General features: G+C 39.7%; 1 protein-coding gene across 1 annotated transcript in view; it reads left to right on the forward strand.

Annotated features, from left to right (window-relative positions):
* ptprn2 (protein tyrosine phosphatase receptor type N2) overlaps positions 1–21,456 on the forward strand; it is a 179,129-nt gene extending 157,673 nt beyond the window's left edge. The window contains exons 16-22 of the mRNA XM_050056635.1: positions 2,176–2,253; positions 7,777–7,896; positions 11,254–11,420; positions 14,200–14,253; positions 15,282–15,346; positions 17,452–17,525; positions 19,963–21,456. Coding sequence (XP_049912592.1) covers positions 2,176–2,253; positions 7,777–7,896; positions 11,254–11,420; positions 14,200–14,253; positions 15,282–15,346; positions 17,452–17,525; positions 19,963–20,034 — 630 coding nt within the window. The 3' untranslated portion in view covers positions 20,035–21,456. The remainder of the gene's footprint in view (positions 1–2,175; positions 2,254–7,776; positions 7,897–11,253; positions 11,421–14,199; positions 14,254–15,281; positions 15,347–17,451; positions 17,526–19,962) is intronic.
* Positions 21,457–26,305: the final 4,849 nt, after the last annotated feature.

Genomic DNA, 26,305 nt, shown 5'->3' on the forward strand with positions numbered 1-26,305 from the left:
CCAAGGATGATATTCAACCACAAGTGTCCAATTAAAATGAAAAACTTTAACAACACCAGCAATAGTCTGTTTCTGCTGAGCCCGGCTTGTAATTAAATCACATCTTGGAAGTAGATTTCAAAGAGAAAACAATTTAACATTTTTAATCCACCATAATGAAAATAAATTACAAACATGAAGACATGAACAGACAAGAAATTGATTTTTGATTTAAAATTTTGGACTTAAGTTGTATATTTGGTTCCATCAGCCGTTCAGAGCATTAAGAATTAATCCTGCTGTTGAGGTTATTAAACACGAGGAGGGAAAATCATTATGGTAATATTAAACCCATGAAGAAATGCTCCATATTTATTTTCCTTTTAAGGGTGAGTGTCAAGGTCCATGAGCTTGACAAATGAGTCAAAGAAACACACAAAGAAGTGAAATGAAAAACTAGATGTTTAGCTTCTACGCTCATGTTTAGCGTCCTTGACAAGTTGTTCTTTAGCGTAATAAAACACAAGAAAAAGCCATTAAGAAAGTGGCTTACGCACTACATTTTTCTCATATAAGCCTATCTTTGGTGCATCTACGGTAAATAATATTGAGTGTATCCCTTTACTTACGAAAATGCAGCACTGTGCGGGTGTGTTGTCTGTCCTTACAATGCCATCATCAGCAGTGCATATATATCATATGTTCCCACATTCACACTTCACAATAGCTCGCTCAAAGTTCAGTTCACACAGTTTAAAGTGAACTAGTTGACATTCATATTTCAAAATTTGATATGAAATACAATATTGTGATCGTCATTAACTCACAGATATTTCCCAAGACTGGTCGGATGCTTCAATTTGATGTGCTGTTTCAAATTCGTTGCCAGTGTAGCTGACATGCAGCCTTGTTTTTTTTAGACCTTATGGCCACAAATTGCATTAAAATGTGAGTTTTTACTGATTTGTCCAAAAAGCCTTCAAATATCGGAATTAACTGTCTTTAGCAGCGCTGGTAGCTGGGTTGTCTGAAGTGCAATCGAGCGTTGCAGGAATATGTCCTAAAACCTGGAATGAGTTAGCATTTTAGCACTCCTCGTCTCGAAGCCAGTGGGTTTTTGGCAAGATGCTTGAAATAAGGTGGTCAACACGAGCTTCCCATTGGCTTTTCGTCGAGGGAACCAGAACAATGTTGTGTGTTGGCCTACAAATAAGCGTCATCCCTGCAGCAATCTATTAGCACTAACCATGCCACTTATATTTTGTCGGTATGGCAGGGGCTGTAAATTCTCAGGTGCTGTGAAACGTGAATGGCGCTCACATTCCAGGACACAGTTGCAAACTAAAGCATTCAGTACACGTTCAAAAATATTAGCATGTTGTTCATTCTCATCACTTCCCACTTGTTTTCTTTCCTGCAAAATATGTCAACATGTTACCACTGATACATCTCGCACTCGAGGGGATGCATAAAAATTCCATTCAATAAAATGCGATCATTGATTTTGGGGGGGGCGCCGCAGCCAACACCTACTCAATCACGTCTCAATCACATCCCTCAAATCAAGTCCCCCGTGTCATTATGTCCCACCTGAACACTCAGCTCCCCACATCAACAGCCTGCGGGCTTTAAAGTCCCACCACTATATCATGTTTCCTGCAGAAACACGTCAAAGCATGACAGAAATTGAGATGTGAGAGCTATTTCATGAGGTCTTTGATGTGAGGACATTGTAGAAAAGACTGTACATGACTTAACTAAAGCATGAGTGAAAACATTCCTTATTGATATGATTTTATTTTGAATATTCAAAGGGTTGGAAGGGCTGGAGACTAATTTGATAGCTATCAAAGTCCAAGGTCTTCTTCAGTGTTTTTATGCAAACATGATGTTTAAATACAGATCATTCTGTATTTGCTCAAAGCTTGTGTGCAAAATGGTGTGTAGTTTTCTTTATATTCCATTTAGTCTGATCAAACCCATTTAAATGATAGTCAGATTTTGAAGACAGAAAGGAGGGAAGGAACAAGAATGACAAGCACAGAGAGACTGAATCAATGAATGAAAGAAATATTTTCTGCTCTCATTCCTCCGTCCAGATGGAGGCTTTGATTGAAGTCTCTTACCCAGACTGTATGTTTTCATCCTCCAGTCTCCGCCCAAACACTGTCTCACACTCTGCTCCCTCTCTCCCAGATGGACCATGACCCTCGCAACCCTACTTACATCGCCTCGCAGGGCCCACTTCCTTCCACCGTGGCGGACTTCTGGCAGGTAAAACCCATCTCCATTCGTTGTCGGCTTTCATCTTTTACTGTCTTGTCTCTGCAGAGATGAGGGTTTGGAAGAACCACAACAGAGGTGGTTTTGTGTGATTTAGCGATTCCTGTGTGATTCTGATGTCTTTGTCTTGGTGCAAGATGTGTTTAGCTTACTATTTTTTTGGTGTTTTAGCAATGTTAGAATTTCTTAAAGTGGGATCAATGAAGTGATGCAGTTTGTGCCTGTCATGTGCCACCATTGCATTTAAGCATAGACTGTGTCAAATAATGGACGTAGCCTCTGTGAAGTCAACCATTGGTTTGTGGACTTACGCTTTGAAGCCTCGAGGCATTTTGGCTGTTGGCATCTTGGAGCCAGAGGTGATTATATTAGGACCAGAGGGTGGAGCTGGGGAGGTAACACCTGGCACTCGAGCGGCCCCGCCCTTAAATATGCATAACTTTAGCCTTGATTAAATTTAAATGAGTGAGTTAAGCAAAAATTCACCCACTGTACAGCTGTCATGTAGGTCAAAATTAGCAATAGGGACCAAAACTGTTTTTGTAGCATGCTGTAAACATCTTTATTTCTTCTGTATAGTTGGACATTTTAACATTGGGGTCAATGAGGATTGACTTGCTCTTTGAGCAAGCTTTAAGTGGCCATTAGATGAACTGCAGTTCTTGGCACTTGGTGTTGGCTTCATTTTTCAGCCCCGCAGGTTGCTGCTTGCATTCAAGGAACAGGGCTAAGCATTTAACTGATGTACAAATATCTAGGATTGACAACATCAATATTCTAGGCGTATTTTCAGAATCCTCAAGGTCTCTTTTTAGCATCTATGGAAAAAAAAATCAATTTGATGCACAAATATATATATATGTAACCCTCTCAAGTTACTCCATATATGTCACAAGCAAAATATAATATTTACTATTAACGTCTGATGCAATTTACATCAAAAACCACACTCCTTCTTCTCTGAGTCAAACACAGTAAGAGTGATACACATAGATGAGATACACATATTTTTAGATTCCGTGTGACTCACACCTTCCAAGGTTACTGTTATCTCCACTGTACAATATACTTAGCAAATAAACTTTCATAAATCTGTTTGGAAATCATAAAAATGATACTTCTTATGACTCCAGAACTTACTTGATAATCATGACATTTTTCAGATTTCTTCAGTTTCAGAGTAATCTATGGTAACATTACAAATGGGAACTAAAAGTAATTTATTCAACGTACTGCTCATGGTGCCGATTTTCCAAAATGTAAACAAACATTGGCAAAACAGCAAAAAAAAGACAGGGCTCAAGTTGTATCTCACAGCTTAACTCACTAAATCCATACGAGCATTATGCCAGAGATGCTCTTTAACAAAAGATTATGAAATGGGCGTGGCCACCTCTCCCCCCACCTCATTTTGCAGTGTGGTGAACGTTATGTTAATAAATTACAGCAGCTCCTTATTTTGCAGCTTGTTTGTATCCTCTACCTTAATATCTGATATCAACCAAGTATAAGATCATATCAACTGTTGCCAGAGTATGTTGCTAAGACAGAGACAGGTCTCTAACAAAGTCAATTCCTTTCCTTTCCTTTCCTTTCTTTTTGAAAAAATACATTTTAATGTCAGAATGTTTGGGAGATATTTGGCTTGTGAAAAATAGGTCCAATAACTACTTAAGTGACTATTGGGCGAAATAATTGGTCACAGTCTGTGCTTACATTCACTTCTCCTATTAGAAAAAATAGGCACAGGACCACCACTAGTTTCCTAAAGAGGCGAGAAGTGAGCCATCTTGTTTATCAGAGGTCTCTGATTATACCTCCTATTTGCATCCCCCAGAGCATTATGGGAATTCTAGGTCCCAAACTTGGAGTATATTGTCCCTCACATACTGTAGAGAGTTATTATTCCACACCACCAGATTTATTATTATGTTAGACCAAGAATAATTGTATATTTTTAAGAAAATTGTACACATGGCTGTGTCAATCAAATGTAATGGTAATACATGAGAGACACAAACTGGTGCTTCTACAGTTCCTACTCATCAATAAAACAGTGTCAGTAGCCGAATATATACTAGAAACCTGCAGCTATTCGGTTGTAAATAGTAGTCTAGTTATTCACACCCTCAGGAAGTCTAATATTATTTGTACCAGCACTGATATTTGCTCATATTTGCATTTTTCTCCGCGCTATTTGCATTCCTTCCCTTGTCCATAAATGTCAGACGAACCTGCCATCAATCAGTGGATATAGGCTATTGTAAAACATGTCGTATTGTGTGGAGGTATGCCTTAAATGATGCATGGTTGCCAAATGGCGTTCTTATGTGTTAATAGGACAGCACTGTCGTAATTAGTGGGCCCATCACCTCCATATGGTGAAGTAACTCTGCTAGCCGTGACCAGGATGTAGAAGTGTGAAGCATAAATCCTGGCAGACCAGCTGGCCCTGCACTCTGCACTCTGCATCTTGTACTGAATGGATACTCATTTTGAATCATTATGATAGTGCTGACTTTGTGTTAGGACAGACGTTGGCACCCGTGTGTGACCGGGGAAGGGTGGTAACGCCAAGTATGGTCTGGACTGGATTGGTTCTGCACACCAAAAGCAATATAGTCTTTGTTTTTGGTGTAAATTGCTCATAAAACCCAAAAAACAAACTCATGTATAAGCTTTGTCCTAACATGGAGTTCAAATTTATAAAAAATAAAGAAAAAATCGGCACATATTATCCAGAAAGTTCACCTTAATTGACTACATGAGCTCAAATAGGAATAAAAGGTGCCCTGTCTGGTGTATTTAATTTGTAAATTTGAAAGTGCCTCAAATGAAACAGTTGATAATTATCTCTTAGTCAATTTGGTTATTTGTTTGTCTGCCAATTTTTTTCTGTGCCAGGTGAATAAATGCATATCCATTATCTAATGAAATGGGCTATTTAGCCATGAACTCAACTCTAAATCTTTCCCAATTAAGCAGAAAATGACAGAAAATTAGACACAGATTGACTGACACAATGAACATCAGTTCTGTGTCTGTGAATAAGTAGTAGCCATTCATTATTCAATATGGTAAACCTTGGATTGTGGCAGGATGAGGAAAAAAAACACTCTCTCCCCATTAAAAGTAAACAAACAGGGGAAACACTGGCACTCTCATGCAAATGGACCATGCAGGAGGCAAATCTTTTTGCTCTGTCCTATCTAATCCACAGCAGCCCCAGGCAGCACTCTGAAAGGCGGCTCTGCTCTAATCCTCCACTCCTCATTCCTCCATCCCTTCATCCTTCACTCCTCCATCCACCTCCCCTCCCTCCCTCCATCCCCAGCTATTACCTTAGCTCTGCTGGGCCTTGCTTTCCTGCTCACTTCCCCTCAGAATTCAGTGCAAAAAAAAAAGCCAATCAGAGTTCACAGAACTGCAACTTCTCGGGGGTTTTCAGGGGTGTCTGCAGGGGTGTCTGCAGGTCCTTAAAAAGTCCTAAAATGTCCTGAATTCTGTTTTATATATATTAAAACTCAATAAATCATCTTAAATTTGAATTTGCAAGGTCTTAAATGCCACAAACATTTTATCTAATTCCATTTATCCATCTTTTGATTTTTATTTTTTTTTTGTCAAAATGAGTCAAACTCCTCTGCACGAGAGTCCACATTTCATTAAACCTACAATCTGAACCTAATACTTTACTTCATACTTACATTTACCTGTTGGCAAAATGAAGATTAAACCAACTCAATCTAATAAGCGTAACCATAAAACCTACCTCTGCAAAGGACTACATACTGTATATACTGCTTGCACCTATACTTACTTTGTCCTTACCTGCAATGCTTGAATAAGAAAATGATGATTTGTCCAAGAATTGGTCTTAAATTTGGTTAAAAATCATCTTTCAAAGGTTTTAAAAAGCAATAAATTTAAGTCTCTACCTGTAGACACTAGAGATATTCTACCATTTTTTTTCCTTCCTGGTACCCATTCTGCTACCTGCACTTGCGTATCGGCCAATATTAAGGAAAGATCCAATACCACTGTGTTTAAAAAAAGAAAATGTAACAGCTGTACAGTACTAACACTGTGAGGAAGTGATGGCTCTCTTTGCTGTATGGCATGATGCAGATAAAATCCCTTTGCAAAACATGAACAAATACATACAGAGAATGAATGCCATAGAACATTTTTTTTATGCGATGTAGAATATCGCCACATTGCTGACATTTTGCTAACTGCTAACTTTACACCAGTGGTTCCCAGCTGGTCCAGACTCAGGGTCCAGATTTCTCCTTAGTCATTAGTTCAAGATCCACACAGTTTAATACATTTAGCGTCCCACTTACATTTGGCCATGTTGAGCTAGTTTGCTGTCTCTGTCAAGTAGCTGTCTGTTAGTCACTCACTCTACAGCAGGAAACAGCACTTCAAAATAAAAGCTCTGTGCCAGAAATTTCCTGGCTTTATCCAGGTATGAACCTACTTTACTGTATTAAAAAAAATTATGTGGTATCAAGCTGATGTATAGACTTGTGCACAGCATTTTAGGCAGTATCAGAGGCATTACTGATACTGGTATTGGTGTGGTAAAATGTCAAATGGACTTCTAGTCATTTCAAACTACTTGTCTAAATCACCCATTCACACACTAGTGTGCCGAAGAAAAGAAAAGTCGTTATTATGTTTAAGGCCTACCCTCCGGCCTATAATTTTAATTAAAAAAAAATAAATACATAAACTTAATGCCCTCAATGTCAATTTTTCCTTGTGAGATCAAAAATGGTATCAAATATCGATATTTTTCAAGGTATTGTCTCAAAGTTAGAAATCTGGTGACAACACTATTTGGCACATTAAGAAACAGAGACAGGCTCTTTACTATCTGAAGACAGAAACTAGACCTTTTGCTCCCCACCTACGAATATTTGCCAAACCTTACAAGACTAAATGAATATTCCCCCACATTATCACCTTGCCTAATCTCATCACATCCTGGCACAGTTGGCACAGTTGGCGTGTAATGTGTCCACTGGGCTGGATCACAGAAGCTTGTGATTAGTGTATAGTCAAGGCCATTGTGTTTTTATAGCAATCATAAAAGCCGCGTTTCCTCCTCATTTTCCTAATGGCTGCCGTGGGCCCTGTATTTTTTTTTTTTTTCCCAAGGACACATTAGATTGTGATAAGATGAAATGGAGCAGCAGCTCAGTAGATGTTGTGATCTCACTCAGACGGCTGAGAGAGGGCGACACATGACGCGCCCTCCTGCTGCTCGACCCAACATTTATCATTTGTCGCACACAGAGAGGTGACATTTATTCATACTTCCTGGACCAAGATTAAGAAATCAATTTCACTCTAATACGAGGGCGCTATGTAATGCTAATGTGCAATATGCTGCTCTGAGTGGCACAGTTCAGCTCCATGGTAGCGCTACTGTAATGCCATACTGATGAGTATGAATGGGTTGTTGTGTCTGGGGGAGGTCTGACGTCTTTTTCCCCTGGTGTGTAGATGGTGTGGGAGAGTGGCTGCGTCGTGGTCGTCATGTTGACCCCGCTTTCTGAAAATGGAGTGAAGCAGTGTCATCACTACTGGCCCGACGAAGGATCTGACGTCTACCACATCTACGAGGTATGTCAGTGAAAGATAAAGCACAGGTTACACAGCTTGGATGCTATGAAGTTCAAAGACTCCGTTTTTCCCAAATAACTAAAAACATGTTTTTTCCTTTTAGTGGTGAATAGCCATGTAAATAGTTTTGATTTTATTTGCTGAGGTTTTGAGATTTTTGTCTAAGACCTCAAGAGCGGCATGGCTTGTCACTGTGAACAGCTCTTAGTGGAACTACTTTCTTCCAAATAAAATAGTCCTCGTGAAAGTTGTTGAGTAATACGGACACTGCTTTTGCATAAGTATTTCAGTATCTTTATATGTATGGCACCCTCTCAGAGCAGAACGTCACTTGCCTGGCTCCAGACCTTGAAATACGCCCACTCCTCTGAGTGGACTGAAGATAGAAACAGAGTGTAACAAGTTGACATTTCTGAGTGATACCAGGCAAGAATGTCACAAAGTATTTCACAAAAGAAACACATATAAACAGACTTAAGAAGATTTAAACACCATTAAATAGAAATAAATTAAAGAGTAGAATAGAAAATTAGACAAACGTGTTGCTGTTGTATTTTTCAAGTATAATTTTTACTAACTTTGTCCTAGGAATTATGTTGACATACAAATAATTTGAGAAAGCAAATATAATGCCAAGCAAATTATGTTTACTTTAACGAGGTAATGTTGCTAATTAACGTACCTGGCAAGTTGCAAAAGTGTTTATACTGAACGTATCAGCAAAATGTTCACTGAAAATGTATCTCATTTGTTTTCCACTGAAATAGGCAATCATGCAATACAATATCCACTCATACTGATTACATCATAACCTTTAACTTTAACTGTAATCATGATCTTCCCTAACCTTAAAATGTAGATTTTTATGTTTTTCGCATTAGCGACTGTAGTTCTCCTATACACTTGGAACATGGGAGAACTTTCAATTGGTTGCAATCTGCAACCTCAGCCGCTAGATGCCACTCAATCCTACACACTACACCTTTAATCAAAATACTGTTGTTGTCTAAACCACAGACAGAAGTCTGGACGTAAACCTGGGATTCTGGTGTCACAGTCCTGCACATCACAATACCATTTATTAATATACAAACATAATTTCTAGGAGACAGAGTTGTGCGGTGGCAAGAATCTCAGAGGCTGATATCTCAAAGCTTTTAATATGACTAAAAAAAAAGAAACCTCTAAATTTCTGCTCTTCAAACAGTCTTTTTATTCATAAGACTGAACTCAGCTCCTCCATTGCACTCATATACATGTAGTATAAGAGCCCGCCTTCCCAATTTAAACTGGCCAATCAGGTGAGGTGTCTAGAGTGGAGACCCAAAAAGGTATAAGAACAAACGTTGCATTCCAAAGCGCATGCATACTGTGCACTACAGTTCATACCTAATGTGAATCGTTCAGCATACTTTGTGTGAATAAACAGTTGTATGATTTTTTTGGATGCACTGACACTGAGACACTGAGTTACCACATCACTTCCTTAGAGCCTCCTTGCCAGTTGGAGACATGTAACCATGGTAACCCGTGTCATCCTGAGCTCCACCAACAATTTGAAAATTAACCCCTAGCAAAGTGAAATCTTAACTTACACTGAAATTGAAGTGTTACTGACATTACAGAGCTCTTTTGGATGCTGTCCACTATGAATGTGTTGTCTACCGCACTGCATTGTGGGATATTTATGTAAAATTACTTTAGTATTTAACTGCAAATTGTAGGCAATTCACATACTATTGGTTTCATACCTAGATTTCATACATACTAATAAATCTCACATACTGTTTAAGCGTACTAATTAGCATGTTATTGTGAAACTTAAAATGCAGCAGTACAGTAGTGGTGTTCTAGACTACATTATATTCAATTGTGTTTCTAATATTCTCCCCCCTTAATGTTTGAAAATGGGTTCAGGTTTACATCACTGCAACCTACAGCCTTGATAATAAACACATAGTTAAATTAACACCTCTCTGACACTCCTCTCTGTCAATCAAACCTTATCGTTGTTATTATTATTGTAAAGGTTGATTTTTTGGCTGAGTTGTTGTATTTGATTGCATTAGATGTTACAGTTATAGTTTACAGTTGTACCTACAGTTATAGTGGCTACTGAGTCTATATTCATCTCTTACATTACTCATAACAAAAATGCCTCAGGTCTATGTTCAACACATGCACAGTGAACAAATTATTCTTACAGTATTTGGTGTATCAAACTTAATTACATCTCATTTCACCACGCAAAGTTACCCCTAACATAGGTGGGAGCACATCGCCAGCAACAGAGGAGAGGAAAGTGTAGCAGAGGAATTTTTGGCAAAATTAAGACATTTACACCATAAACTGATGCAATGGCACATGGAAATTTATCACAATGCAGGAAATTAAGTGTTTGATGCTTAAAATTATCTGCAAACCCCCCTATACATGTGTGTCCACCTCCAATGTTGAAAAGAAACCTTTGCCCTTAACCTCCACTAAAAACTTTGAAAAGAATATCTTTAATTACTGTGAACCATTTATTTAAACCCTGTCTAACAAATAAATTAATTTTATAATCCCTTGGGGGCGACCTCTAGCTCACCTGTTAGAGTGTGCGCCACCTATAGGCTGAGTCCTTTGCAGCAGCCCAGATTTGATTCTTTTTTTATAAGTTGAAAACACCAGTCCTTAGTTGGAGCTTTGTCGTTATGCTTTCCATGAAATATGCACTCTTCAATCTTTCCCTCCATTATTGGACAGTCGGTGGCTTTACATTTCTCCACCAGATTCTGACCTGATGCGCTTTGCTATCTGTCATCTCCCCATCTCTCTCCCACGTCTCCTGTCAATCTGCAACTGTCCTATCAATAAAGGCAAAAAAATTATCTTTAATTATAATCATTTGTCTTTCCAAAGCTTGCATGTAAACTAAAAACTATGTAAGGCAAATGTCCACCTTCCTCCTCACAGTATCTTTCAACTTGAGTGTCTGTGAACAGGATGATACTAAAATATATTGTTAGTTAGGGAAACTAAAACTGTGTGCATGGCTAGATACCACAAGGATTTTGTGCAGGGCCACATGATATTGATATTGTGATATGAGACTAGATATCATCTTAGATTTTGGATATCGTAATATCGTAAGTGTTCTCTATTCCTGGTTTTAAAGGCTGAATTACAGTAAAGTGATGTCATTTTCTGAACTTACCAGACTGTCCTAGCTGCTCTATTATTTGCCTTTGCCTGCTTAGTCATTATACTGGTGATTACCTACAAGGAGTTAGTCAGAAAACTAACCTTTAAAAGCATTTGTGTAATGAATGTGTGTGAAGCTGTAATTAATTAACCGAACATTTCTATATTTAGGTCAACTTGGTGTCAGAGCACATCTGGTGTGAGGACTTCCTGGTGCGCAGCTTCTATCTGAAGAACCTGCAGACCAACGAGACACGCACCGTCACACAGTTCCACTTCCTGTCCTGGATGGACCGTGGGATCCCCAACTCTGCCAGGACCCTGTTAGACTTCCGCAGGTAGAGTGCAGGTCCTGCCGGTTGGCCTCAGACACTGGCGACTGGCAGATTTCAGACAGATTTCCACCTTTACAAACTGGCCTTTATCCTGAGCTTGTTCTTAATCATCTTCCCTTATATTCTGTATTCTGTCAGCGCCTTTCTGGTCCGTCTCCCTTTTGCCCCTCTGCCTTTTGGTGTCCTAGAGTATGGTTGATCTAATAAGGACTGTGTTTCTGTACTACTATCCCTTTCATCCTGGGCCTATTTCCCCTCACCTCCCTCCAGCACATGTGATGCAGCAAATTAACAGTCCCGCACTGCCTGGCTTGGCTTGGGAAGAAAAGGAAAAAAAAAACAACACCTAATTCAAACACCCAATTAAATGAGAGCTGTCTCACTAAAAACATGGGAGAGGGGGAAAGCTAGTGACTGAATAACCTCACTCTGTTCTCCATATAATGTGTTCTGGCAGAAGAGCAGCAATAGCTCCTCTGGGAGAATCCAGAGGGATAGGAAAAGCCCTCCAAATGAGAAAAGATGCATCTGATTTGTGGATGGACGTCTGTCCCTCTGGTTTGTAATGCAGATGAGAGAAAAAAAAGGATGTGCACTGTTATCATGTCATCCTTTCCTGACAGTCACTGCTTCTTTTTTTTTTTTTCTCGAATTAAACGGGGTGTAGCTCGCAGTCTATTTATGACATTGGTGTGCAGGTTTGAGCTGTGTTTTGATTACAAACATAAGTTTTCCTTTGCTGTCGAGGTCTCCCTAACGATTAGATTGCCTTGATGCCTCCATTAACGCTGCTGTAGGATATTGGGAATCTACAGTAAAGCTCTCTGATTGTGTGACTCAGAGGTCTCAGATCCTCACAATGTGCGGACACACTCACGGTTTTCACGGTTTCGGCCAACTTGGTATTTTGCGGTTGCCAGTGTCATTTTTGTGATGTTGCAGCTAGTAATATGAGCCCAGTTGCATAGTCACAAAAGTGATCATTGGAAACTGTGTCTCCTCAGCCAGGCCTGTGCACAAACTGTCTTTCTCTCACTCCTGACTCTCTGTCTCCCTCTCCTCCTCACTGCTCCTTCCTCTGGCTTGCATGGGAACTCCAACCATCTCTGTTTGCTCTTTAACTGAGGACATAGTCAGATTTTTATGATATATATATGCTTAAAATGCAGAAGATATACATTTAATGGTGTACAAATAAAATACAAATGCACAAAAGATATAAAAAAGAAAACTTAAAATACAAGCTCAAAGCTCATGATGACATCAAATAGAGCACACCTTTGCTTTGAACTACAAGCATACATGAACATAGGTGTAGATTTAAGGGGGGATGCAGGGGACATGCCACACATGCCATATTTACAACGTGTATTTGTCTCCCGTCAATAAAATTTGGGTTCACCCAAATTATAAAAAGCCTATTTTTTGGTACTTAGCTGCAAGTAGTTTTTGTTTCCCTAACTAACCATTTTAGTTTTATCTTGTTCAAAGACTCAGTAAGAAAACCCAGAGAGGAAGACTTTCTTACATAATTTTTAGTTTTCACACAAGAACATAGGTGACAATTTCAGGGGGGATGCAGGGGACATGCCCCCCTTAATATTTAGAACATGTGTATTTGTGCACCCAATGGAAACATGAAAATAGCGGTAACATTTACACCATAAACTGGTGCAGAAAAATTCACCAGAATGCAGAAAAATTAAGTGTTTGATGCTCAAATTTTCTGGCAGAGGACCACCAAACCCCCTGTTTCTTATGTCCCACCCCGCCCAATGGTGACATGAAACCTACACCCTTGCACGTGGAAAATGCAGTTCACAACTTTAGTTTTTAGCTTCCATATATATATAGAAAACTCCACAAATACAACATAGAAAATACAAAAACTGAGGTTAAATTAACATGAAAAGCAATGAAAATGAAAACACATAAAAACTAGCAATATTTAATGCAACATATTTCTATAAATATATAGTATTTTGGTATTTTTAGCAATATAGAATATAATTATAAGCTACAACACATTATTATTATAACAGGTAGTAGTAGAAGTACTATAGTAGAAGTAGTAACTGCAAATTGACAAAATAATTTATATTATAGTATACTGATGCAGTGTGCTTTATATTCATTGGTTAATTTACATGTTTCTTAATAATGATATTAAATAATAAGTATTTAAAAAAGTGACATAAAACACCAGACAGACTGGAAACACCAGAGATATGATGAGACACTCAGACATTTATTTGTCATTTTGTCGCTGAAAGGTGAAAAACGAGGGAAATGGAAAGACGCGTAAGCTCTCAGTGTAGTCAGTTTCCATGGCAACAGCGGGGTGTGAAAAGGCTTGTTGGCCTTCACCGCGCCTGTGGTGTATAACATTCATAATTGGCTGGGGTTAATGCGTCGGCGGTCGGCAATCACAACATCACACCGCCACGTCCATCACCCCACATGTCATAATAATGCTGTTTGAAGCACTGCTCGCTTTATTTACGTGGTGCGACACTGATTTATTTCTCCGTCCTCAAATTAAAGTGATTGATTGACAGCAGGGGGTGCGTCTCTCAAGACTCTGTGTGCTCTTTTGATTGTTGCTGTTATTAATTTCATCCAGACCACAAACGTCCCTCATGAGTCACACTTGCTTTAATTATGTCTGTTATTATTCAGCAAAAATAATCAACCTTGTTTTTAAGAGCAGCAGCCTGTGCATTTCAGAAAACTTGCCGTCAACTTGCAATAACATCCAATTTTCTCTTTTTCTTTTTTTCAGAAAGGTTAACAAGTGCTACCGGGGTCGATCTTGCCCGATAATTGTTCACTGCAGGCAAGTATAACTATTTGAACCTTGTGACAGTGGCTGATCCTGCTGAATTGGGATAGCGTTGTTTGTCGTGGCCTGTGTGTTGGAGGGAAGAGGCTGTTTATTCTAAACCCGCTCAGTCCATTTACTCTATCTGGGTCCACTGGAGCTGCTGTTTATTCCACTGGCTGTGTCTTTATGCTGTGGCACAAAGACAGCCAGAGACACTTCTATTTCCCATTTGGTTGAGTTAGTTAACTGGCCTTGATTGGTTTGTATTAAACACCAGGTATCTGTCTGACCACTTTTAATAGTCACATCCTGTTAAGTCATGCGTGGGGGGGGGCAGGCAGCCCGCGCTCTCTCTGAGGGAGCTGTACGGACTGAGTGTCTAGCAGTGGATTAATGAAGCAGTGGTGCTCAGGCCGCTCTCCTGTTTTATTGGCCTTGCCTTTATTAGAGAGATGTGCACGCCTTGTTTGCAATTAACATGCAGAGCCGTTGAATGGCCGGCGGGCACAAAGGGAGGCTTTTCATAAGACTATCTCTGGAGTAATGGAAAAGCAAGGCTCTCCAAAAGCTGTTCTCGAACCGCCCCTGGCCTCTCAACCTCTCCTCTGCTCCTGAGGTGCATTCATTTAAAAGCCTTTGTCCCCAGTGTGCCTCAGAAACCATTCCCCTCTCCCCAATAGCTGAGCAAGTCTCAAGACCACACATGCACTCGTGTGCAAAGGTTTAACATAATCACATTTATTGGAACATCAAATATTCAGATCTGTTCAGGTATGTTTATAATAATTGTAAGGATTATTATTGATTTTCTTGCTATTTAAGAATTCTTTTTTATCCATGATATCAGGTTTTAGGCAGATGGAGCAGTGTGTGTCTGTGTGCATAGACTAATTTGTGTTTAAATATACTCCACAGTCTCTCAGCAGATGCAGATGTAAATGAGCAATTTGTTTCCTTATAAGAAAAACACTCTGAGATTAAAGCTTCACTCTGCCACCTTAATGATCTCCATCTCTCTCCCTCTCTCTGACTCTCCGCAGTGATGGAGCTGGCAGGAGTGGGACTTACATTCTGATTGACATGGTCCTCAATAGGATGGCTAAAGGTAACGATCAATGGCTTCCCTTTCACTCTTTTCTGCTCGCGTTGAAGTGTTGCCCTGGCAACGCCAAAGCCTCTCATTTTCAACAGAGGGTCTTGGGGATGCATTAGAGGGTGACTTTTTCTGAGGCCTGGAGAGGCGAGCAAAGACAGAGGCAGACATGGAGGGGAGCTGGGAGGAATGGAACAAAGAGAGAAGGAAAAATGAAAAAGAAACCCACATTAGTAATTATCTGTTTAAGCCACCGTCACGCCATATTGACCTGCATCACGACTGCAACATGAATTTAGATAGCGCATGCATGGAAATGAAATGTTTAAAGGGGAAATCAGAATTTGCCAAAGGTTGGAATCAATATTTAATATTTAATGGGAACAATGGGTTTATTTCATCAATATTATTATTAATCTGTATCCTAAATCCTATTTTACAAAAATCTAAACTAAACCGCCCGAGATTCAAAAAATCTGCATGTTATTTTTTATTTTTTGTCTGCAATTTTGACTTTAAAATGGAGTTGGCCCCTAGTTAGCATCATATAATAAAAAAACAGCCAGGGAAGATAGTCTGCAATTGGTCACAAATGACAGTAACTTGGAGCCATCATGGCCGTCTACCGAAGAAATCATTATGCACAAATAAACATAAAACAACTCCGCAAGGTAAGCTGCCTGAAAGGGATCTTTGTGGTGTGGGTGTATCATTACATGTAAAACAGGACTGGTTTGATTTGTTTCTAAATTTTAGGTTCCTGTGACAAGCCACACTCTTGTTTTTAGCTGAATCTCTGCCACGAGTCGCAGCTGAGTACGTTTGTATGAATATATTTTTGTTTTTATATTCTTTGAGATGTCCAAGTTTGACATACAAACACATTTGGATGTTTGTTGCGAAGGAGTTGGGTGGCTGCATTACGTCACGTTAAAGCCCTCCATAGCTCAGCCCGCCCGCTGCTCTTTGCCCTTTGACCTCTGCCCTTTCCCCCTCACCCCCTGCATGCCCTCCTCCTGCGATCCCAGCCCGTCAGAGCAGGTTAGCAGGACGGCCACCCCTGATGCAGACCTTCCCTTCACTTTCTGTAAAACAGTAATAAGACTGACCCGTCCTGATGGAGTTCATCTGGTTCAGTGACGAATGCGCTGTTGTCCGCGGTGATGAAAGGTGCCACCCGGTCTCTTTGTAACCTTTTGTTTCCTGCTCCAGAATCGAATGTATAAAATGAACATAATCTCACTCTCCAAAGCTTTTTTTCTCTCTTTGGTTCGAAGAGCCTCTCTTCAGCTTAACTTTGGAATCCAGCCCTTCAGAGACATGAAAGTCTTGTCGGGAGCACTGGAGTACTTTGAGTACTAAGTCCAGCTGCATTAAATCCCTCTTTTTTACTCTCTCTCACCCACACACACACACACACGTACATTTTCACTCTTGCTCTATCTCTTTTGCTTCCTTTCTCTGCCTCACTTTCAAAACATCTTGAGAGTTCAGGGGCTCTCTGCGGTTTTCACCCTCCTTCTCTGTCGGTTTTCTCAAATGAGCTCTGGCGTGCTGCTTGAGATCCATAAATCTAAAAGAAGAATAAGATTTTCAGATTAACATCACACACTCTGGAAGCCAAAACAGACTTAACTCAACAGCAGCTGATCACTGTTGAAGGCGAGCAACTGTTGCATAGGTTAATCATCAGTATGGCTGCTGCAAAGGCAATAAATCATTTTAATTAGAGTTTGTTGAGTCTCAGATACACACATACATGCACACACACACACACACACACACACACACTCAGATATTGTTGTATCAAAAAGCTCTTCTCAGACTTTATAGTTGCACATAATCTAAACCAATTTTTGAACATGATTCTCACACAGAAGCCAGCGCTTAGTGTTTTTGAATGCATTATTGCACATTTCCCAGACCCCAAAAATATCCTCTTGCATATTTTATCGAGAAACAGTCTGTGGCTCTCGTCCAAGTCTTTCGAGGGATGAATGTAATAATTTTCAATCGCTGCGCTGTTCCAAAGGGAGCCCAGTATAAAGAGAGATTGACAGATGTGAGCTGGATTACTCCGCTGCTTTGAACTCAGTCCAATTTTCGGTCTGTTGCAGGTGCTAAAGAGATTGATATTGCCGCTACCCTGGAGCACTTGAGAGACCAGAGAGCTGGCATGGTCCAGACAAAGGTAAGGTCCCCGGCTTTGAGTTAGAGAGGTGGGGGAGATGGGGGGTGGAGGAGGAGGAGTAAGAAGAGAGGGAAGCAGCAAGGGAGGAGGGGTTGCAGTCATTCAAACAGACGATTGTCTACTTCACGTGCACTGGATCAGGGGAAATGATGTGGTAATTGATAACTGCTGCGGGATTAGAAAAACATTGTCTTGGAAGATAATAACTCAGTGTTCCACATTTATCGCAACACACAGGGAGACTGACCAAGATCTCCTGGTACAGAAGTATTTTGTCTATTAAGCTGCATCATTTTGAGGTTTTCTCTTTGTTTAAATCACTTTATAAACAGACATTAATGAGTTAAATGTACTGTTTTTATGTAATATAATAGAAAGTGATAAATGAATCAAAGCAAAGGTGGAGGTTTAGCGTTAGGTAACACTTCATTTCCTGCATTGTCGTGATTTTTTTCTGCACCAACTTATGGTGGAAATGTCACTGTACTTTCTGATTCAACCGTGCACAGTTGATTATTCCTTATTTCCATTTTATGGCAGATTGCAACCGTTGTGCGTCACCTTCCAGCAGTTTGTCAGTATAAAAGTCCTATGCTACTTTCATGTTTTTATTGGGGGGGGGTTGTAAATATTTAGTGCCCCTGCATCCTCCTTTAAATCTACACCCATGATTCAAAAGCAGGCTTAAATAGATGTGCAACTAAGGATTATTTTTATGATCAATAAATCTTAGAGTCTGTAAAATGTCAAAAATAATGAAAAAATGCTCATCTGTGATGTCTTCAGACAGCTTATTTTATTTGACCAACACCCCAAAACCAAAATATGTTCACTTTATAGCAATATATAGCAATTTTGAAGCTACAACAAGCTAACGTTTGGTATATTTGCTTCAAAAATGACTGAGACAATGACTCAAATTACAAACATCCCGTTTAACATTGTCTTTATCTTTTGTTTCCGTTTCATCTTTATACATTTTACCAGTCTACTACTGCAGATTTCATACTCCTGTCTAATCTAATAAAATGCTGCTACTGAAATCCTCACAGCGGGACCTCCACCTCACAGCATTTTGGGAGATAGTTTTAGGGTGTGAGCAAAGTGTTTCCTCTCATCTACTAATGCACATATAGGTAGGAAGTCTCTTTTGTTTCTCTCTTGTAATTGGAAGGAATGATAATAATAATAAAGGCGAACCTCGTGCAGCAGTGGGTGATAATATTTATGGAAGCTGCTTGCTAACAGACTCTAGTGTTCCTAGATGGTTCATTAATGCTGCTTTTACAGCCCTGCTGTATTCAGCCCAGAGAAGCTTTTCAGGCACTCTCTCTTTTTCTTCCTCTGACAAGTCTAAGTGAATTTATTGGAATATTGTTGATTCCACTTTGTGGCGTCATGCTGGGTCTACACAGAAATTAGATTGTAATGAGGTATGAAATTTAGTGTTAGGATTGGACAACCAATTATCTGTTGTGGGGGTTTTTTCCTCCTTCATGATGTTGCCACTTTATTTTTTGGATAGACCTCGCCAGAAAACAAATAAAGAGAACATTTATTTCCCTTCTTTTTCTGGTTACTGCTTTTGACAGACATCAACGTGCAGTAATTACAGCATGTGTGACCGTTGTTCTTCCTCGCTAACATCCATCTCTGATCTGTCGAGCAGAGATTGATCTCCCCCCAGTGGTGTAGATGTGAACAGCATGAAACCTGCTTGTAAAAGTATCTTATTTAACACACAGAACTTTAAAGGCATCTTGGGATTAGATATAGGCACATATATATATATTTAGATAGATGCAGTTACATATTCTCAGGCCCTATCACAACATCTGAAGACACGTAAAAATAGAAAAGCTAATCACTCCAGATAATCTCCACTGCAAAGCGAAAGGCACGGCCACCGGTGACTCCTCTGTATTGATTTAGCCTATCCTCAGGCCAGACTATGGCAGGCTATGTGTTGACACATCTAAAGACTGCTCCCTCCAAACTCCTACGTACCTTTTCTCTGTGAGAGGACCCCGTGGCCTGCAGCCTGGGGAGAGGAGAAGAATATGAAAACACCAGGTCCATGGGGCAAACATCAATCAGCCCCCTTTTGCACTCCTTGGGGAAAACTATGAGTGGGATTCACAAACACACACACACACACAGAGCTGAGAGACAGCTTGACTCAAAAGCTTTATTTTAAGACACACCTGGCTGGATCGATGCTGGGTACGCGTGCACTCCAAGCTGAAAGCTCAAAGAGTGGTTCACCTTCACCTCTAGTCTGTGGCCAAACACATCCAGCATAGGGTCAGGAGAGAGGGAGGAAGAGGAGGAGGAAGAGGGAGCAGTTGCCAATCATTCTGAAATGGCATTTACACACTTGTACGCACACTAAACTAAAACTTTCTTCCCTCCTCCTCCTCCTCCTCCTCCTCCTCAGGAGCAGTTTGAGTTTGCGCTGACAGCCGTGGCAGAGGAGGTGAACGCCATCCTGAAAGCGCTTCCTCAGTGAAGGCATCGCATCCCCCACCTTCTTCTCGCTCGCTGAGCACCGGTTTCCTCTGCCCACTCAAGACTGACATCTCTCTCTGCCCTCCCTTCTCCTCGCTCTGTTTCTCTCTTCTGTCTCTGCCTCCTCTTCACCTCTATATATACTGTATACTTATGAATGTCGTGCCAGATATCTCACCTGGATCCATATTTGCAAAAATGTTGCCTCAGAGTACGACTGTCGATCTGGGATCTGTGTCGTTGTATTCGAGTGCGGACCAGCGGGGCCTGATCTGATCCGACTTGAGAACTTAGATCAGCTCTCCTACTGTGAGACTTTTTGTCAATATGAAACCCGGTCCTCTATAACTGTGATGTTGTTCCTGAACATACCGTTCTAGTGCCGCTGACGAGCTGTTTACGTGATGTCAAGTGAAGGTTTTTGTTCCAAAATCAGCTATCTGCCATTGGAAAAACTGATACAGACGCTTAGAAAATGACTATTGGCACAGTTAAAGCAAACTATAGTAGAGCTGCAGCTAATATTACTTTAGTTTTTGAATAATATGCAGATGAAATTGAAACTGTGTTGGGAAAAAATGGCATTTATTTGCTTTAATTTGCTTATATTGTCTGACCAACAGTCTAAAACCTTAAGATATTCACTTCACTGTCATATATGACAAAGACAAACAGGAAATTGTCACATTTTAGAAGCCGGAACATTAAATATTTGGCATTTTTGCTTTAAAAAAAATGAAAGTATTTCATATACTAATGGACTAATCATTGCAGCTCTCACTTAAAGTACTTTTAGAATAATAATGTGTAAAGGAAATGAAGTTCCTGCCTGTAAAAATCCTAATATTGTACAGATTATATCCCCTAAATGAATCGATGTATTGGATTACTATAGCGTTTTGGAAATGAACTCCTCACACGTTTCTTCTCCTCTGTGATCCGAATCAACCCACTATACTGTATACTCAGCATCACATGTACAGATGTTGAAGTGTGTGTGTATTGTTGTATTTTGGGTCCGGACATCTGCGCTGATTCTTATAAAGCCTCACAGATCACGGTTCTTGACATATCAGGTGTTTTTTTAATTTAATTCCTCATTGCATACATTTGACACATTGTTACATGAACATCTCTGTTAATATTAAATGTAATAGGAATATACCGACTGAGATAGCTCCTGTATGGTTAGTAACAATAGGATATATTTAACTTAAATTGTTGCTAAGTTTGTTTGTCCCTCCATCACTGGTATATTGTGATATTTTTGTGCAACATGACAGATTATTCCCTGTATGTATAGACAATGAATGACTTTATGAATCCCTATATAGTGCTATCTGCAATGTATACTGAGAGCCTCAATGAGAACTATATATTTTGTGTGAAAAGTAACATTCAGGTTGATAATAAATCAGATCAGATTATACTTCTTTGCTGTCCTGGTGTTTAATGTTGTTTCTCACACACACACACACACACACACACACACACACACAGAGGAGGGAGGAGGCCTCTCTCACAGTGAATGGCATTTGATGGAATGGTGGCCTTAGTAAAGTCACAAAGAAAAGATGTATCACGCTCCCTGAGGATTTGTATCTGGGGGAGACTCGCAGGTTTGTACAGATGAAATGTTTGGTTCAGCAGCTCTGTCAGAGGAGAAAGTGGCTGGGATTTGAAATGAAATCAGTCATGTATTTCAGCCACTGAGGTCCTCTTGCTGTATTACAGAGAGGAGGAGGCTCAGTGGCTCCAAAAGTCCAATTTCATCAATATTTACTGGAGGATGTAACTTATTGTTATCCAACAATAATTCTTTATTTTTAGTATAGTTTTCTCTTATTGTTTTCCCTATATATTGTATATAATGCATGGGTGTATGTTGACAAAAGTGCATTTATTTAATCATTATGTGTTGTGACTAAAGGGAGCAGATTTCTTCAGTTCTTATATTAACAAATAACATTGTGACTATCAGCTTCATCCAGTGAGGCTTTCAGCTGTGTTTAAAATCTTAAAATAATGTTAAAATATTGGCAAAGAATTCTCAACACAAGGTCCACTGACTACTCGTGATCTTCCTCAGCAGATGGAGTCGCTCTAATCAATTAATTATACTTTATTTCACCAAAACAATCCACTTGATAAATTCTGCTTTCCAGGGCCCATGTCATGGGGATGATTTAGTTTGTTATAACATGATATAAGTGTAAAGTGTTGTGATAAAATGTTGAAAAAATGTTAATGTTTCTTATACATTTAATTTGTGATCATCTTCATGGTTGGAAACAGGGTTATCAGTTTTTTTAGAACTATCAAAGTTATGGTGTAGAGTGCCCCAGGAACGAGTCCTAAAACCCAGAACTGAGTTAGCATTGTAGCCCTACAGGTTCCCCAGTCTTAAAGTCAATAGTTTTTGGTTCAATGAAATAAGATAAATAATAAATCTGTATTAACACAAGCTGAAGAGACTTTCAAGTTTTGTTCTATGCAAGAAATAAGTCAGTAAATACCCCACTTGTGAATTTTTAAGCTTTTATGTCTTAAAAAAGGCGGTTGCTAACAAGTGGCTAAATGAGATTACAGAACAACATCACGACAAATGCGGCCTTAAAGCCTCATTGTGGTGATGACCTTAAATTATGTGACCGTGGTGTAGTTCGTTCATAGCCTAACGTTAGCTTTTTACTTATTGCGATAGCATTTAGGCTTCAAAAATCATGAAAGTGGGGGTAATTTGCCAAGATTATCTTGCTGAACAAAATGTATAAGGATCATAAACCTTTGTTTGCCACGTAACTTATTTTCCGCAATAATAAAAAATGCAGTGGAAAAAATCTCTGTGGCTGTTTTGGAGGGAACCACAGCGATGTTAACTTCCACATCGGCCTACAGAAAAATGTCGTCCCTGGAGAGCTCTATAAATACACATGGAAAGTTTGGTAGTAAGTATGTTATCTGTGACGTTTGTAAAAGAGATAACATATGTCAAGTCATATGCTTCATAGATCAGTAATAGGCCATTGAAACATAAGCGTTGCAAAGTTGTGGAAAAATACCTTGGACTTACCATCACGAACCTGGATTACAAACATTAGTATGTCATTAATAATGAGTAACGGGTCAAATAATAAATTCCAATATGTCATTAATAAATGTTTCTTACATCAGTCTATCAAATGATTCACATAGCAAGTGATGCTTAAGAGGAAGAGGAAGTTCTTCACAACTTGTGGACCATTTATAAAGGGGACCTGTTTAGAAAGTGGTATTAAAATAAATATTTGGATGAACATATTTATTATGGATATAATAACCTTATTTTTGACACAAAGCATAATAAGAATCATGTGACCAGAGAGTAGAGAGCTACGCACATGAATATGTGCAGTCTGTACAAGGAACATATAACTGCCAAACAATCGCCACAGTAAATGTTGGCATTGTACGTTTCTGTAAACTACAGATATGTTTTGTATTTTTCTTTTCTCAGCTTTTTCCCTTCATTAGATAGCCAAGATAAATATGAAAGTGGGGAGAGTGAGGGGACGACACGCAGCACAGGGCCACAGGTTGGATTCTAATCCAGGCCGCTGCTAAGGACTCAGCCCACATGAGGCACACACTCTACCAGCTGAGCAACTGGGGTATCTTTGTATGTTTCATATGTAGTGGACACTTTTCCATTCATAATTTCATGTGACTAATGTGTGGTTAGGGTTAGGCACGAAAATCACTTGGTCAGGGTAAGGAAGAGATCATGTTTTGTCTTATAAAACCCAATTTGGTCGCTACAAACACATATGAACATGTCCCAGACTGTCATTAAAAAATACCTGCTTTAGTTGGTCTCTAACAGTGGTCTGCTGCTGTCTGCTGTCTGGCAGCTGTCTCATCGAGGTGTCACACTATCCACCATCCCCTCCTCCTCCTGATGAGACACTCAGCTCATATATACATGTAATCTGAACTACGTCACAAACACACAAATGTAACATATCCGTCATTTGCAGAAAAGCACAATGCCAACATTTTAATCTGGCGACTGAACTGATAATTTCCTACGTTTCAACAATGTGTGTGTGCTTCCTGTGTGAATGCATATTCGTGTGTGTGTGTGTGTGTGTGCTGCCCGTTGACATGTCCCTCCCTCCCCTGACACTTCTAATAGCTGGGAATGAGGCTTCATGCACTTCCTGAGGCCTCATTTGCATATGATCTGCTGATGAGCTGCCACCGCTAACCAGCAACACCAAACCAAAGCCCTATTAATATTCTCCCATTCAGGTTGTAAAGCACACAAACCTAATCAGCTTAGAAATTACTGTATGGAAACCATAATTACGCATGTTTAATTGCTTATCATCTGATGGGTACAAGTTTATTAGAAAATGTATTCATGGTAATTGCTTCCTGAGGTATCTGGTGTGCTACAATACCATGTGATATCCTGTCAGCTCCCATTTGGGAGGATTAATGCGTTCTGAAAAAGTCACAAAATTAGATACTGTGTATTGCCTCTTTGGATGCTTGGTTTAACTCAAAGTGATTTTTAATTTAGGGATTTCTAAATTACTGCTTAAGCTCGGATAAGTCTTTGGAGTGAGATCCGTCAAAATCAGCATATCTCGCCGTTGTTAAGAGTGCTGGCATATCACGGGGATATAAATGACTGTAAAGTAGGCAAATGCCTGTGTAATCTTGATGCCACCAGAAAATACTCACAAACCTGCCTGGCGTCACTGAGACTAAATTTCTGCCACCAAAAACAGAAAAGCTGTAAAATCAGGGGAAAAGCAGGAGCAACACAAAAGCAAAAAGTCACAGGCATGAAATGAGGAAACACGTCTTATAAGGGAGAGTCTTGAACTAAAGCCATCTCAAAGCCGATGAATCATTCAATCCTGAAACAAGCAGATTAAAACGCACACAGTGCAGGTCCCTCAGAGGGGCCTCCACACCGCCAAGAACGTCGAGTGGGCCTTTTCAGCCATGGACCTCGGTGAGTCTTACAGCTCCTGCCCACTCTTTGATGATCTCTCTGTGGTTTATTGTAATCACTGTTGGCTCCCGGTCCTTCTGACACACTTGTAAATTCATGCAGTCTTATAAGGAAATGCATTGGACAACTCTTTCTTTCATGAGCGCTGTGATTCCCAACCATGAATACCCCAGGGCAGCTCAGCTAATTGTAAAACATTGGTGATTTAATAAGAAAATACCTTCATGTATTCAGAGATGAGACATGTTTGTGTTCAGGGGGGAAATAAATGTAGAAAAATGATTACAAATGGTAAAAATGCTGATGTTTGGTATATTAATTATCACAAAATCCTCTGCAAAGCAAAATGCAGTCAGATGCTGGTTGAGCTCTGGACCACCAGTGGTGTAAACTCACATGACGTGGACTCAAGTCAGACTCGAGTCAATAATTTGATTACTTCAGAGTTGACAAAATAAAATAAAAAACTTTTAAAGAAATTAAGAATAGTTTTCGAGACTTTAATATATTATTACTCTGCTGTTAAAATCGCATTACATTTGATGAAGAATGCATTATGACTTGTTTAGGATCCAAAACTCAAAGTTTTGGACTTGGGACTTGTCAGTCTTGCCTCAGGACTTGAGTGCAAAGGCTTAAGACTTACTTGCAACTATCAAAACAGTGACTCTGATCACACACAGAGCGTTTTAGCAGCTGGAGGCGGCTTTTTATAATTGTTGTTAAAGAGAATGAAGCTTTTTGCTCGCTGTTTTTGCGTTGCTATGCACTTCATGTTTCTCTGAACTCCTTGAGTTGAAAAAACTTCAACTCAGACTGGAAAAGTGCCCCACGTCATCTCTGCTTTTTTCCCATTGTCCAATTGGATGATTTAAGAGACGGGCCTTCTGTGGTGGTCACGACAACAAGTTTACATTTGATAAACAATGGAGGAGAAACTGTTGGTAGAGGTTGTTGGATACCCAGAGTGATACAGCCTAACGATAGACAGCAGGTTGTCAAACTGCCCCTGAGTCATCCTAAAATATGCCTGGACACTGCCATCATTGAGGGGAAGCTCCTGGACCAACTGGTGGTACTCTCCATGATACACCCTCTTTTTTAGGGTCTCATGTATCCACACAGATCTCTGTTTCCCTGTGCCCAACAAACTATTTGATGACAGCCTCTCACCCTCAACCAGAGCTACAGCAGGTACCCTCTGCCTCAACATTGTAGGAACTAGATACTAATTACTGTGAAATGAACAAAAAAAAAAAAAACAATG

Source organism: Epinephelus moara, chromosome 11, assembly GCF_006386435.1.
Source record: "Epinephelus moara isolate mb chromosome 11, YSFRI_EMoa_1.0, whole genome shotgun sequence".
In the NCBI taxonomy this organism is placed as follows: Eukaryota; Metazoa; Chordata; class Actinopteri; order Perciformes; family Serranidae; genus Epinephelus; species Epinephelus moara.